General features: G+C 42.4%; 1 protein-coding gene across 1 annotated transcript in view; it reads left to right on the top strand.

Moving 5' to 3' along the window:
• Positions 1–15,985, top strand: part of LOC307005991 (uncharacterized protein) — a 34,800-nt gene that overhangs the window by 14,308 nt on the left and 4,507 nt on the right. Inside the window, exons 2-3 of the mRNA XM_079626577.1 lie at positions 8,108–8,175; positions 8,857–9,136. Of these exons, the coding sequence (XP_079482703.1) occupies positions 9,016–9,136 (121 nt within the window). The 5' untranslated portion in view covers positions 8,108–8,175; positions 8,857–9,015. The remainder of the gene's footprint in view (positions 1–8,107; positions 8,176–8,856; positions 9,137–15,985) is intronic.

Genomic DNA, 15,985 nt, shown 5'->3' with positions numbered 1-15,985 from the left:
GCGGAGGCAGCACGCAATAACGGGGTGGCATATCTTTGCACACCATCCACATCAATTCTTTTAGACTTGGAGGCCAACAAGTCCATAGCTTCTTGGTCCTGCTTGGACCTAGTAATGACTTTCTCATTTCTGAAAGGAAGGATGTCTACTTTCCATAATTTCTCCACATCATGGCGAAGTTCTTCTAGTGGATTAGCTATGGTAAAGAGACACTGCATCTCATCTTTGTTAGGAATCGGTATTGGGCCTTGAAGTACCCAGCCTAACCTGGTCTGAATTGCAGCTGGGGATTTAGGAGGCCCAAAATGCACCTGATCAACTGGATTTATCAGGTGTGGGTAGTCTGCACCAATAAGAATAAGTGGTTGGACATTAGCAAAGGCTGGAAGGGGTAAGTCTCGAAGATGTCTGAAACGTCTCTGCAAGATCTCAACAGGGTAAGTCTGTTCTGCCAGCCCCAATCTTGCAGCAGAAAAGGCATTGGAAATGGAATACTTCTTTTCTGGATTGGCCATGGAGGATATTTCAAAGGTTACAGAAGAGCCTTCAAGTGCAAGAGTATCTTGACGTACAGTTCTAACAATTAGAGACTCAGTTACCCCATTGAGGCCCAAATAATCAGATGCTTGAGGTAGCAACATGGTACGTTCTGATCCATCATCCAAGATGGCATAGGTTTGCAAGGATCTTCCTTTATAATGGAGAAGTACTTCAACAACTTTAAGCAGTACCTTGCCAGAACCTCCAAGGCGACTAAGATAGAATGTACCGTTATCCTGGTCACGGCAATTAACTCCATGAAGGATACCCAGATGTCTCCCTTTGCACTGTGGACAAGGTTTTTTCAGGTCACAGTTGACAGCTAGATGGTTAAGCCCGCATCTCCAACATCTTTTGTTCTCTCTAATCCATGCATCCTTCCTGGTGTCTTCTAAAGATTTAAAAGAGGGACACAAGCCAATTAAGTGATCTCAACTGGAGCAAAATGCACATGAATACTTGGAACTCCATTCTCCATCTCTCAAATTCTGGGGTTGCTTATTTGTGGATCTTGGGACAACAGAATTTCCATTGACTCCGTACAAGACAGTTCGAGTGGTAACGTAGGACTTTGGTTGAGGTCTACTCAGGAGTGGTTTTGGAAAGTCACTAACCTGGTCAGCCATTGATTGACACTCAGCCTCTTCTTGGAGCCAGGCGGAAAAGTTAATCAGGTTGTAGCTTTGACCCTTTAGGATCGTACGGGCATAACGGGCAAAGTTGGTCACATGCTCTGTGGGCAGTTTACTGAGTAGTTGCTGTACATGAGAAGCACAGGATAATTCGGACTTAACTTGGTCTTGGCCCGAAGATTGGAGCATGCCAACCAAAGCTCGAACCTTTAGTGCGAAGCTGCTAAATGCTCTGCTGTCACCTGATCTCACCTTGGGGAGAGCTAGAATGGCTTTGATTTCTCTCAAAACTAATTGGTGAGGTTGCCCATATTTCTGCTGTAGTGCCAAAAGAGCCATACTGTAAGGCCTAGGATCGTTAGCATAAGCTAAAGCTAGGTCACGAGCTGGCGAAAATTTTAAATGATCCAGCAAGATATGGAATTTGTAATGTTCTGGCTCATGGAGTGGCAACAAATTTGTCAAAGCTAACTGCAACATTGCAAATTCTTGGGGGTCATCATTCACCAAGAAAGGAAAGGAAGGTCCCTGAACACGAGAAGTAGGATAGGAAGGAACAGGATATGAAGCATAATATGGCTGGGAATATGGATAAGGATGAAGAAATGGAATTGCAGTTGTTTGATTAGTGGGAACAATTGGTTGAATGTACGGGGCAGGATGTTGTACAACAGGATTCCCTACATGACCTACAGACTGTGATTGAATATGAGGACCTACATTAGCTGAGGATACATGAGGAATCGCCAAGCTAGAAGATGGTCCTAATGGCTGTGAATACTGAGAAACAGCATACCGAGGCTGAGGTGGTAATTGTGCTGATGTTACTTGTGAGGATAACTGAGTATGAGCTATGTAAGGGGAAAAGGGACTACATGGTAAACCAGGCTGTGGTGAACCAGGTGGTTGTACCAACACTGGTGATGTTTGCACTTGAAGGGAATGACTATTAGAAGGCTCAGGAGCCAATGGAACAATAGAAGGTTGTAACATACTACTTGATTGTAGTTGTGGTGTTATCTCATGTGTGTGCATATGTTGGGGTGGACTACGTAACAGTGAGGAAGGAGGAAGAGGCAACGAACTAGGCCTACTCAATGGAAGCAATGAAGGAACAGTAGAGGAATTACATTTCTCACAGGTTGATCTCTGTTCAGCTTTCTTAATACATGCACACAATTCTTGAACAATAGATGCTTTAGCAAAGGCATTTTCATCATCATCAGAAGCCTCATCAAAAGACTCAGAAAATTCAGAATGTTTAGAAGAAACAACTAACTGTGACATTCTAGACATCATCTCACCAAGCATATCCTTAAGTCCAAGTATTTCTTGTTTAACATCCATATCGAGTAAATCATGTTGAGACTGTTCACGATGAGCAGATGAGCATGGTGCAGATCTTGAAGATGGATTTTCATACTGGGTTTGGTGATGATCAGTTTGGTGATGATGAACTAGTGTTGGTGAGAAAGGGGGAGAAGGAGCACGTTCTCTCACCATACAATCAGCAAAACGAGCAGGGGGTCTTCTCCTTAGGCTGCGTCGGATTGCAGGTCTTGCATGGTAATCCATTCCACCAAATTTCTACCTCCGGCTCGAAGGACCATTTGTAGGATATCAGATGTTAAATACCCAAAGTTCGTCAGAGTTGTAGAAACTTGATGGCGTGTCTGATTAAAACACGGGACAAATACCAGTCCTTTGCTCTCTTTTATTTTCAGTTCAAGATGATTAAGTCTTGGGTAATTCACATGGCATAAAGTTCAAGGATTGCAGATTCACACGTTGTAAATAGACAGATGCCAACAGATGGACAGGATGGATTGGATGTACAAGATGGTTTTAAGTCACTACAAACGATACAATAAAGGAAATCAAACTCATATAATTCATCAAACATAACATGTATATACTCAAACCAAACAATTGAAATAAATAAATTCAAACAATACAATTGGCAAAACAAACTTACTTAACGCATCTTAAGGAAAGGACTCAAAGGACATGGTTGGGTCTCCAAACACCCACACCTCACCAATGCAAAAGAAACAAGGGAAGGAAGTGAGGCCTACTTATAGACCTTAACCAGGGGGTGTATGGGTAATGTAGTGTACTCAATTTAGTAGTGTAGTCTACTTGGGATTGTGGGATATGTAGTACATATGTATATGGGGAAATAAAGAAAGAAATAAAATTAAAGAAAAGGGCCAAATTCACAACAGTAAGGCAAGCAGATAGTTTTGAACACTGGCTGGTTAAGTTTTTTTTTCAAAAATGTATTTTTTGATATTTTTAAACACAAAAAAGTGCCGGACTGCAGCAATGCAAATAAAAATTGTTAAAAATAATTAATGAATTGAGATCAGTCAAGGTCAATGTTACTTTATTGTCCCCGAGGGGCAATTATTTGTACAGCCAGCAGATAAACACAAGGCACAACACACGACACAACCACATGGTATAAAACACACATAATCTCTAAAAATACACAAAAACCATGATTAAAAAAGTAAATTAAAACAGTTCTGGCAATTTGTTTAATATCGAGATCGAAGTTGGGATGAGAGAGTTTCTGTATCTATTTGACCTGCATCTGGGCATGGAATACCTACGGCCTGAGGGAAGTAGCTTAAACTGGCCGGACAAAGGATGACTGGGGTCAGCTGCAATAGCTTGGGCCTTTTTTGCCACTCTTTTAGAATAGATGTGTGAGAGGGGGGAGAAGTTAATACCCGCAATCTTGCTACATGTTCGAACAATGCTCTCTAGTTATGGGATTAATATCCTGCCATGATTCAAAACTGAAAATAAAGTTCTGAAAGGTTGAAACTAAGTGTTCGAAAACTCAAAATCTTAAAAAAAAAAGTTTTGCAAGATCGAAAAATAAGATTTGCAAGTTTGCAAAATGTAAAAAAATAAGAATATCTCTGCAAACATTATGTTGTTTTTGAGATTTCCTTCTTCAGAACTGCAAAACATTTTTTACGATGTTGCGCAATTTTTTTTTCAGAGTTTCAAATTTGTCAGTGTTCTCCCACTGTATAGTTTGTTTTCCAGATTTGAAACCTTGAAACCCGTGATCTGAAAACGGGTGTGCGAATAGGTGAAAAAAAGTTTTGAAACTCTGAAAACTGAGGTTCGAAAGGGCGAAACTTATTACATTACATTAAATTTGCACTCCTATTGCAGACTATTTTTTCAGAGCTGAGTTTACAACACCCACTTTGCGGAGATACGCGCACACAGTTGCGAGCGTGCGACTCGCGTGATTGTTGGCAGCGATGTCACGCAGCTCTGCTCTGAAACTCTGAAACTCAGACTGAGCGCAAATGAAGCTTCGCAACCTCGCAACTTTAAAAAAAAGCCTGGAGGGAGGACCTTTCTGCTCTTGGCCAATGCTTTGCTGTCTGCTGACATACAGTCCAATCACAAGTCGTATTTACTGGAAAGGTGGCTTCTGCACTGGTTCTTTGCATGCGTCCGGCAGATTGACCTTGACGATTGCTTCTGTAAAGAGTGCAAATCCTTCCTCTCATTACCATGATTTACCCTGTTCTAGGATGATTTATCATGATTTATCATGATTTACCATGACTTACCATGTTCCAGTATGATTTACCATGATTCTAGTATGATTTACCATGTACTAGGATGGTTTACCATGATTTACCACGTTCTAGAACAATTTACCACAGTTGACCATACATTTAGCATGATTTACCATAGTGTACCATTATTTATCAAAGTTTACCATGATTTACCCTGTTCTAGGATGATGTATAATTATTTACTATGTTCTAGTATATGATTCACCATGATTTACATGACTTACCATGTTCCAGTATGATTTACCATGAATCTAGCATGATTCACCATAGTTTACCATGATTTACCTTAGTTTACCTTGATTTACCATGTTCCAGTATGATTTACCATGAATCTAGCATGATTCACCATAGTTTACCATGATATACCAAGTTCTAGTATGATTCAGCATGCTTTACCCTGTTCTAGCATGGTTTACAACAATTGAACGCATTCTAGTATAATTTAATATGATTCTAGCATGATATACCAAGTTCTAGTATGATTCAGCATGTTACAAGTCTTGATTTTTACCAGTATTTTTTTGCACTAAAGCAAACCGGTTTCTCCATGTTAACTCCATTATGCATGCTTACACACATATTACACGTATGTCATAATAACAAATATATAGCTTTAAGCATTTGTTTATTAGCCAATGCTGAAAGCTGATAAAAAGATTACAAATATAATCCTGCTGCTCTTAAATGGATTTTTTTTTTACTTTCATTTTCAGGATTCCCATTTCTCAATGTGACACAATTGTCAATAGTAATACTCCAATAGATGAATTTTGACAAAATGTGATTGTAAATGTTAAAATAATGATTTTATAAAGTCTAAATATGAATTATATAACAATATTAGGGAGTAGTATGATGAAGAGACAGCAGGGGGCAGTAGAAGACCACTTAAAATACTGGTAAAAATCAAGACTTGTAAAATGAAAGTGAGCCAATAAGTGGTCTTCTACTGCCCTCTGCTGGACAATCTACAATTTAATAGTCTTTTCACATGTGCTTTTGCATTCATATATTTAGACACTAAAAATTCATTACATAACAATTACTATTATAACACAATCATATTTTGTCAGAGTTTATCACTTCATTTGTTCTGATGCATCACATAATTGCTAACAACGTGGTAAATCATGGTAAATAACGCTAGAAACATGGTAAATCATAGTAAATAAGGTGAATAATGCTAGAATCCTGGTAAATCATTCTAGAATGTGGTATATCATGGTAAATCATCCTGTAACATGGTAAATCAAGGTAAACTAAGGTAAATCATGGTAAACTATGGTAAATCATGCTAGATTCATGGTAAATCATACTGGAACATGGTAAGTCATATAAATCATGGTGAATCATATACTAGAACATAGTAAATAATTATACATCATCCTAGAACAGGGTAAATCATGGTAAACTTTGATAAATAATGGTACACTATGGTAAATCATGCTAAATGTATGGTCAACTGTGGTAAATTGTACTAGAACGTGGTAAATCATGGTAAACCATCCTAGTACATGGTAAATCATACTAGAATCATGGTAAATCATACTGGAACATGGTAAGTCATGGTAAATCATGATAAATCATGATAAATCATCCTAGAACAGGGTAAATCATGGTAATGAGAGGAAGGATTTGCACTCTTTACAGAAGCAATCGTCACGGTCAATCTGCCGGACGCATGCAAAGAACCAGTGCAGAAGCCACCTTTCCAGTAAATACGACTTGTGATTGGACTGTACGTCAGCAGACAGCAAAGCATTGGCCAAGAGCAGAAAGGTCCTCCCTCCAGGCTTTTTTTTTAAGTTGCGAGGTTGCGAAGCTTCATTTGCGCTCAGTCTGAGTTTCAGAGTTTCAGAGCAGAGCTGCGTGACATCGCTGCCAACAATCACGCGAGTCGCAAGCTCGCAACTGTGTGCGCGTATCTCCGCAAAGTGGGTGTTGTAAACTCAGCTCTGAAAAAATAGTCTGCAATAGGAGTGCAAATTTAATGTAATGTAATAAGTTTCGCCCTTTCGAACCTCAGTTTTCAGAGTTTCAAAAACTTTTTTTCACCTATTCGCACACCCGTTTTCAGATCACGGGTTTCAAGGTTTCAAATCTGGAAAACAAACTATACAGTGGGAGAACACTGACAAATTTGAAACTCTGAAAAAAAAATTGCGCAACATCGTAAAAAATGTTTTGCAGTTCTGAAGAAGGAAATCTCAAAAACAACATAATGTTTGCAGAGATATTCTTATTTTTTTACATTTTGCAAACTTGCAAATCTTATTTTTCGATCTTGCAAAACTTTTTTTTTTAAGATTTTGAGTTTTCGAACACTTGGTTTCAACCTTTCAGAACTTTATTTTCAGTTTTGAATCATGGCAGGATATTAATCCCATACCTAGTCGGTTTTTGTTCTTTGAGGACAAGGAACCAAACCAACAAATGAAACAAAAAGTTAAAACAGACTCAATAAAACAAGAATAAAACATTTTCATCAGAGTGGGGTCAATGTTAAAGTTCCTCAATCTACGGTAAAAATAAATTCGTTGTTGGGATTTAGCACAAACAGCATCAGTGTGCGAATCAAAACATAGCTTACTGTCAATTTTTGTGCCAAGGTACTCTCAATGGGTTGGCCATCAATGATAGTAAGGGGGAGAAGTGGGCTCTGTTTCCTAAAATCAATAATTAGTTATTTCGTTTTGGACACATTTATTTCTAAAAAGGAACACTTACACCAATCATTAAAATCCTTCACTATCGGTCCATGGTCAATCACATTTTCATCTAAAAGAGACACAATGACAGAATCATCTGCAAATTTAAAAATCTGTCTACCATCGTATTGTGAGCGGCATTCATTTGTGTATAATACAAAAAGAAGAGGGGAGAGGACACATCCTTGGGGGGAGCCAGTAGAAGATAAAAGTTTACCAGATAAAACACCATTAACGTTAACCTTTTGGGATCTCGAGGTTAAAAAGTCAACTAACCAGGCTGTTAGACCTGGGTTTATGTTGTAGTTCTTTAAAAGTCTATCTGCTAAAATATGGGGTTGAATGCAGTTAAAAGCAGATGAAAAATCAATGAATAATAATCGCACAAATTGTTTAGCCCCTTCCAAATGATTAAAAACTGTATTTAGCAGGCTGCCTATCGCATCCTCAACTCCTCTACCTGCCCTATAGGCAAATTGTAAGGGGTCAAGTTGAGACTGTGTCATTGCTATAATCTCCTGTTTAATGATTTTCTCAAAGGATTTCATAATAAGAGAGGTAAGAGCCACTGGTCTAAAATCGTCGAGTGATTTGGGTACCTTTATCTTCGGCACAGGCACAATCACTGACTCTTTCCAGAGACGAGGGACCCGATGGAACTGAAGTGACTTGTTAAATATAAAGGCAAGTATGTCCGACAGTGACTCTGCACAGCTTTTAATAAGGCGGCCACCAATATTGTCTGGGCCAGGGCTCTTCCTTTCCTTCACCCCCCTAAGAATATTTTTAACTCTGTCCTTGTCTATGTTAATAACCACATTTTGTTCTGCCCATGGTTCCTTAAACGCGGATAATTCTTTGGTGAAATCATAAATATTGAAGCGATTATAAAAATTATTCAAAACATCTGCAAGTTCAGATTCTGTCTTGCCATCAAAGGAGAGGGTTTTATTTTTATTGGATTTTAAGCCCATCATCGACTTCACACCGTCCCATGCAGGGCGAGACTGGCCACTGCTTAAAAGTGATTCAACTTTGTCCTTATATTTCAGTTTAGCTCATTTGAGCTCCCTCTTAACTTGCTTCTGCAAGTTGTTATAGACTATGGTATCCCCCTGCATAAAGCTAATATTTCTCTGATTTATGATAAGTTTAACAGATTTAGACACCCATGGTTTGTTATTTGGAAAAATTTAAATAGCTTTTTTTAGGAATTATATCATTTTCACAGAAAATATTACTGTAAAATTTCACATCGTACACAGTTACTGTACGATGAATAGATAGATAGACAGACATAAATGCTTAGTGTCACTTATTATAAAAACAAACTCACTCAGTAATTGATATGTTTGATTTTGGCAGATCAGCTCCTCCCACACTGGAATACATCATCAGTGAAGCTCCTCCCACACGAATTCATCATCAGTGAAGCTCCTCCCACTGTAATCACATCATCAGTGAAGCTCCTCCCACAGTCATCACATCATCAGTGAAGCTCCTCCCACAGTAATTCTCCAATAAATGCTGTATCAGGAAGAGCTGAAATCTGCAGAGACTGAGTTTATTAAAGAGGACAGTGAGAACACGAGTGATCCAGAACCCTGCAGAATGAAACACACTGAAGATCCTGAAGAACAGAGAGGTTGGTGTTTATTCTTCATTCATTCATGATGCTGGAGAACATTCATGTTAGAAACATTCAAGCACATCATCACATTTAGATAAACAGTTACACTATGAAATGGTGCAGAATGTTCTGGGTTTCTTCAACAAATGGTCAGTAAAGGGAGGTTTGAGACACTTTTATATTGATTGTCAACATTCCCAATTTGCTACAACGTTACCAGAATTTGTCATTTTCAACATGGTTTACAAATTTTTAGGAATAATTAGTATACACCAAGGTACTGATAAAGTAGTATTTGTCAAATATCATACAAGTTATTCATAGTTATAGAGATTCTTCTTAAGCCCCATTTGCACTGGATTAGTATTATCTGGGGACCTCGTGTGATTTAGAAATTACCCCCCCCCCCCCACATCTGCATTCGCACGGGATAAACAAAGCCGGTGGTTTTACACTACCTGTTAGCACTACCTGTCATGGCGCCCACCGAGGCAGACGTGTTTGCTTGTTTCGCATTCAAATGTCGGATTCTTCTTTTTTTTAAATGTGTTTCTAGTCCTTTTTGCAGTGCACAAATGTCATGCACTGCTAACATATAATCGACAGACATTATTGGACCTCGCCAACTCACGAAACATTGTTTTTAGTAGTTTTATTTCGCCGGAGTTACAACCTAATGTCCGCTCCCAGAGTCACCACCCAAACCATCCCGGGGGCTACGAAGCACCGGGCTTGAGTGAGTTGGCTGACCCCAGGAGAGCGCTGCGGAGACGGCGACGCAAGCGAGGCAAGAGGGGAGGGCTCCATGCTAGACTAAAAGCTTGCGCTAGCCAACCACCGCTATCTAGCCTCCTGCTAGCGCATGTACGGTCCCTGGAAAACAAACTGGACGAGCTACGAGCCAGGATTACAACTCAACGGGAAGTCAGAGAGTGCTGCGCCCTGATTTTCATCGAGACCTGGCTCTCAGACAAAGTTCCAGAGGACGCCATTAAGCTACAGACTCACTCTGTTCACTGAGGGGACCGAACTGCAGCGTAAAAGGGGGAGGTGTGTGTGTATTTGTCAACAACTTGTGGTGTGGAGATATACGTTCTTATGTTTTTATTGTTGCTGGCGATTTTAACCAGTGCAGCCTACGGACTGTATTCCCTAAATACCACTAGCATGTGGACATTCCCACCCGTGATAAGAACACTCTTGATCATGTTTACAGTAATATACGTGGTGCATACAGGGCTGCACCCCACCCCATTTCGGACACTCAGACCATATCTCTTTGTTCCTGTACCCTGCTTACAGACAAAGATTGAAACAAGTACACCCTGTCACCAAACAGGTTAAACTCTGGACCCCAGAGACTGAGAGCACCTTGCAGGACTGTTTTGCCCGGACAGACTGGGATGTGTTTGAGGCTGCAGACACTCTGGAGGACTCTTCCGTCAGTGTTCCGTCAGATTATGCTGAGTATGTGACTGGGTACATCAGCACTTGTGTCGATAACATCGTGCCCACCATACAAATTAGGAAGTTTCCTAACCAGAAGCCCTGGATAAACACTCAGGTACGTCACATGCTGCGAGCTCGTTCTCTTGCATTCAGATCAGGCAATGAGACCGAGTACAAAGCGGCAAAGTATGGACTGAGGAAAACCATTACAGCGGCCAAGAGGCAGTACAGACAGAAGCTGGACAGCTTCTATTCCACTGCTGACTCAGGGCGGATGTGGCAAGGCCTGCAGCACATCACTGACTACAGGACTACCACCAACAACATCACCTTAACAGACAGCCTGCCGGACGATCTCAATACATTTTACACCCGCTTTGAGGCCCCCAGCCACACTGCAGAAAGAGGGCCCATGCACACATGAACCACCCAACCTGCCTTCACCAAACCTGCCTTCCCCCCACCATCTGTCCCACCATCTGTCTCAACAACCCAGGTACACAAAGCGCTGATGAAGATCAACCCCCGCAAAGCAGCAGGACCAGACAACATCCCTGGGCGGGCCCTCAGAACATGTGCCAACGAGCTAGTTGATGTTCTCACCTCCATCTTTAACCTCTCCCTCCGCCAGTGCACTGTTTCTTCATGCTTTAAGACCACGACCATTGTCCCCCTGTCTAAGAAGAGTACACCCACCTGCCTGAATGATTATAGGCCAGTGGCACTCAGAATAGTGCATACCAGACACTCTTGACTCCCTGCAGTATGCCTACCGGCCCAATAGGTCCACCTCTGATGCCATTGCTGCTGCCATCCATTATTCCCTCTCTCATCTGGAAAATAAGGACTCATACCTAAGGATACTCTTCATTGACTACAGCTCCGCCTTCAACACGGTCATTCCCCATAAACTCACTCACAAATTGTCTACACTTGGTCTGCACCCCACACTCTGTGACTGGCTCCTAGATTTCCTGACTGGCAGGCCTCAGTCTGTCAGGATCGGTAATAGGACTTCAGCCAGAATCATCACAAACATTGGCACTCCGCAGGGTTGTGTACTCAGCCCCATTCTCTACACCCTGTTCACCTACGACTGTGTCGCATCCCACAAGGACAACATCATCCTAAAGTTTGCGGATGACACCGCAGTGATAGGACGTATTGCTGACGGTGATGAGGCAGCTTACAGGAGGGAGGTGGCCAGTCTGGTGTCATGGTGTGACGACAATAATCTCATCCTCAACACGGAGAAGACAAAGGAAATGATAGTGGACATGAGAAGGGAGAGGAGTACGCATCAGCCACTGTTCATCCGGGAGCTTGAAGTGGAGAGGGTGAGCAATTTTAAATATTTGGGTGTCCACATTAGTGAGGACCTCACTTGGAAACCACACGTCACGCAGCTGGTTAAGAAGGCCCAACAGCGGCTGTATTTGACTTTTTATTGCTTTTATTAAGGAATTTACTATTAAGAAATTGTTCTTCTGCTATTTATTTTATTTCTGTATGACATTGTAACATATGACAATAAACTCTTTGAACTTGAACTGTACTCGAGTTTACGGACTTCTCCCGGATATAATGTCAATAGGCTATTGCTTGGAAATGTCTTATTGTTGTATGATATATCATAAACAGAAGAATGTTCCTTACTTCGTGCTAAACATGTCATTCATCTCTGTTGTGTTTTCTGTGGAGTTATGTCATTTGTTATTTTTATTTACATGTTTAATCAAATGTTTACCTTAAACCAGAGCTACAAATGTTGCAAGTAACACTTATGGAGAAACGTTTGAGGTTTAGTAGCCTAATAGTGTAGTGCCTCTTTAAGAGAGGAGTGTGCTGTGAAACATGTGACCGGTGTTTACTACGTGAAAAGGAAGCGCGATTCATTTAGTTTGTAATGACTTTCAATCCGGTGTGTAGCCACTTGGTAAGCTCTCTTAATTTCAAATGTTTTGTTGTCTGCTTTTATAATGTATGCTTCATGTTGTCTGCTGTCGTCATGCTATGTTGTTGTACTGTGTTTATGCCCGTTGCACGTTAAAGATAACGCTATGCTCCGGTAGATCTAAGCAGTTTAGTTAACTGATAAAGATAATGCTATGCTCCAAAGTTATAAGTTGACGAGGTGGCAAACATTTAGACTTACTTATAACATTGCTATACCATACGTGTCCATTCGTGTTTACTTTCTTTAGCTTTATAAATGTTTGATGAAGTATCGTCCTGAAGATATCCGTGGAGGTTCAGGGCCTATCCCCCGTAAAGGGAGACAACCCTAGGACAGCAATTGAGCTGATCCAAGCAGTGGAGGGGGCCCTTAGTAACCTTGTGATCCTGGGAGAAGAGGAGGTTATAAAGAACCGTTGGGTAGCGCAGTGCCTTGAATGCAAGCTACCAAGCGCTCTAAAAAGAAATGGATTGTGCACAAGACTGAGCCTGTGATTGGTTTTGCTCCACAGAACCACTTCAAATCCTTACTGCGCTTCCTGAAGAAGCAGGAGGCAATCCTGGAGGAGCTAGATCAGCTGGAGGCAGGCCCTAGAAAGGAAAGCTCATCAGTGAAAGGCCCGGCAAACAAGCCAGAAGGAGGAGTCAAGAAAGCTGTCTCCAAAGCTACCTCAGGACGAAGAGAGTCAGTCGAAGCCACGCTTGGGCTCATGCACTGCCTGTGCTGATGAGACACACGCTGGCAGGCTGTTTTCCTACAATGCCTTTAGGGAGATGGATCTCCAGAGGAGAAAAGCCCATCTAAAGACCCATGGGATATGCAATCGGTGCCTGTGCTTCCACCTAAAGCATGGCCGTTGCAACCTGAAGTTCCTCTGCAGTAAAATGGAATGCCGCAAAGAAGAGCCTCACCACTATCTGCTCTGCCCCAAGTCCATCGCTCAAGAGAAAGACGTTGGCAGCAAGGTGCAAGGTACCAAAAGGGTGGAGAGAAAAGGCCTCGGGCTGACCAGCAAGCAAGAAGAGCTCCTGGCGAAAGTCACTCTGGAATTAAGAGCAAAATTCAGGAAGGCATTTTCCAACAAAGCCTCAACTATGATCTGCACTGCTGGAGGTGGACTGAAAGATTAACCAGTTATAATGATGCTACTGGAAGTGACAATAACTCAGGCCAGCTGATAGGCACTCTTATTTACCTTGCCTCTGACACCAACTATATAACAAACAACGCTGCCCAGCGCCTTGGACTGATTGGTGAGCGCATCAAGTTAATTGTCCACGGAATAGGAGGGATGAGAACGACAGTCACAACCAAGAGATACTCTCTGCGACTAAGAGTGAAGACCATCAAGGGGACGGTAATGGAACACAAACTGCTCTGCTACGGCCTGGAGAGTATTGCGGAGATAAGTCAGCCAGTCACTCCGCAACAACTGCAAAATATCTTTCCTGACGTCGCTGCAGAAGAGCTTTCTCCCTTTCAGGCAGAATTCGACCGTCATATTGAAATACTGTGTGTTCTGTTTTTTTTTTGTACTATATGATTTAACTATATTTTGTCTACCTTGTACTTTTTTTTTCTGTGCCATTGCCTGAAATAAACCAAACGAAACGAAACTGCAAAATATCTTTCCTGACGTCGCTGCAGAAGAGCTGGTCCGCCCTGTCGATCTTCTGATCAGCCACAGGACAGGGAAGGTCGTCTAGTTCCACAGCCGTTCAAGTTGGAGGGAGACGCCATTGGGCAAAACTGTTGGCGGTACTCACCCCGATCTCTTCGAGGTGGTCGACCTAATGCTGCACCAGTCTGAGACTCACTTTGCAAGGTCTATGAGAACATCCTCAAGGGTGTACAAGGAGGTCCTTGTGGACACCAAAGACTTGAGTGAGGACCCAACGAGGATGAAAGAAGTGACCCTCAGCAGCACCACTGTTACGAATAAGGAGGTGTTTGAGTGGTTCAAGTGGGATAGTATTGGAGCAGCATGTGACCCAAAATGCGGGAGCTACAAGTGCAGCAAGTGCCCTCCGGGAGGCAAAAAGATGACCCTTGGACAAGGGACTTAGAAAAGATAAAGGACTGTCTCTCTTATTATTCAAGAACCGCTATAAAGCCAAAACAATCACTGTTACCTTGAATTATACGTTTATCTCTGTAAAGCTGATTTGAAACAATCTACATTGTTAAAAGCACTAAAATTAAGATGACTTGACTTGACTCATGTGCTAGCGGACAAACACAGCGACACCCAACACTGGGATGCGGCCTACCCATGGAAAGTAAGCCCAGCGATTCTGCCAGATAACCGCCGAACAGTAGAAGCAACCTTCCAGAACACAGAGGCTCGGCTGGCAAGAGAACCTGTGTGGAAAGCGGCATATGAGAGCAGATCCGCCAGATGGTATCAAGAGGAGCAGCCATCGAGCTCACGAAGGAAAAGATCAAGGGCTGGAATGGCCCAATCTGGTACATCAGCCATCTGATTGCCCCGAATTCTCATTCTAGCTCAACGCCAGTGAGGATAGTCTGGAACAGTAGCCAGGAGTTCAGAGGGTTGAGCCTGAACAACCTCCTGCACAAAGGCCCTGATGTCCTCAACCTGATCCGAGGTGTCCTGCTTAGATTCAGGAGCAGTTTGCATGCTGCCCTTGGCGACGTTAAGAAAATGTATAATTCAGTGTGGCTGAAGGACGAGGAGGTACACCTCCATCAATTCCTCTGGAGGGATAACCTCGAAGATGAAATCGGTGTGTTTGCCGTCGTCAGAGTCAACATCGGCGACAAGCCTGCCGGATGCATCACTCAGGTTGCCATGAGAGAGACGGCAAACCTGCCTCAGTTCACATCCATGGTTGAAGAGCGCCGGATCCTGACAGAGGACTGCTATGTGGACGACATCTTGACGTCGCATGATGATCTCCAAACACTGATTAGGATGACCGAAGGAGTGGAAGAGATCCTAAAAGCAGGTGGCTTCTCCCTCAAGCCCCAGCAACGTCAGGTCAACAGAGCCCAAGACTCTGATATTCCCCAATCAGATGTGGGACGAGGAGAACAAGGCATTGGGATTGGGATATGAACCCGAATCTGATAAACTCTGTGTGCTTGACGTCAATGAACTTCTCAAGGAGGCGAGGAAAGAGGAGGACAGGTCTGGATCTACGAGAGGATGAGATCAGAGGCAGCACCCCCGACCCTCTCACCCGACGCATGCTGCGGAGTCAGATTGCAGGGTTCTATGACCCCATCGGTCTTGCCTCACCTGCCAAGCAACGAGGAGTGATGCTCATAAGAGAGTCCTTTCAGGAAGCAGGTTGAGACCAATCCAAATCCAAAAGGCAGGATCAGTAGAGAGTTGGAGGTGGGTCGAAGGAAGACGGAACGTCGCCGACCTCATCACAAGGGAGGCATTCCCTGAGGAGCTTGCTGAAGGATCAGTCTGGCAGGAAGGCCCAGAT

Source organism: Phoxinus phoxinus, assembly GCF_949152265.1.
Source record: "Phoxinus phoxinus genome assembly, chromosome: 1".
NCBI lineage: Eukaryota > Metazoa > Chordata > Actinopteri > Cypriniformes > Leuciscidae > Phoxinus > Phoxinus phoxinus.
This window is presented reverse-complemented; position numbering and strand designations above follow the sequence as displayed.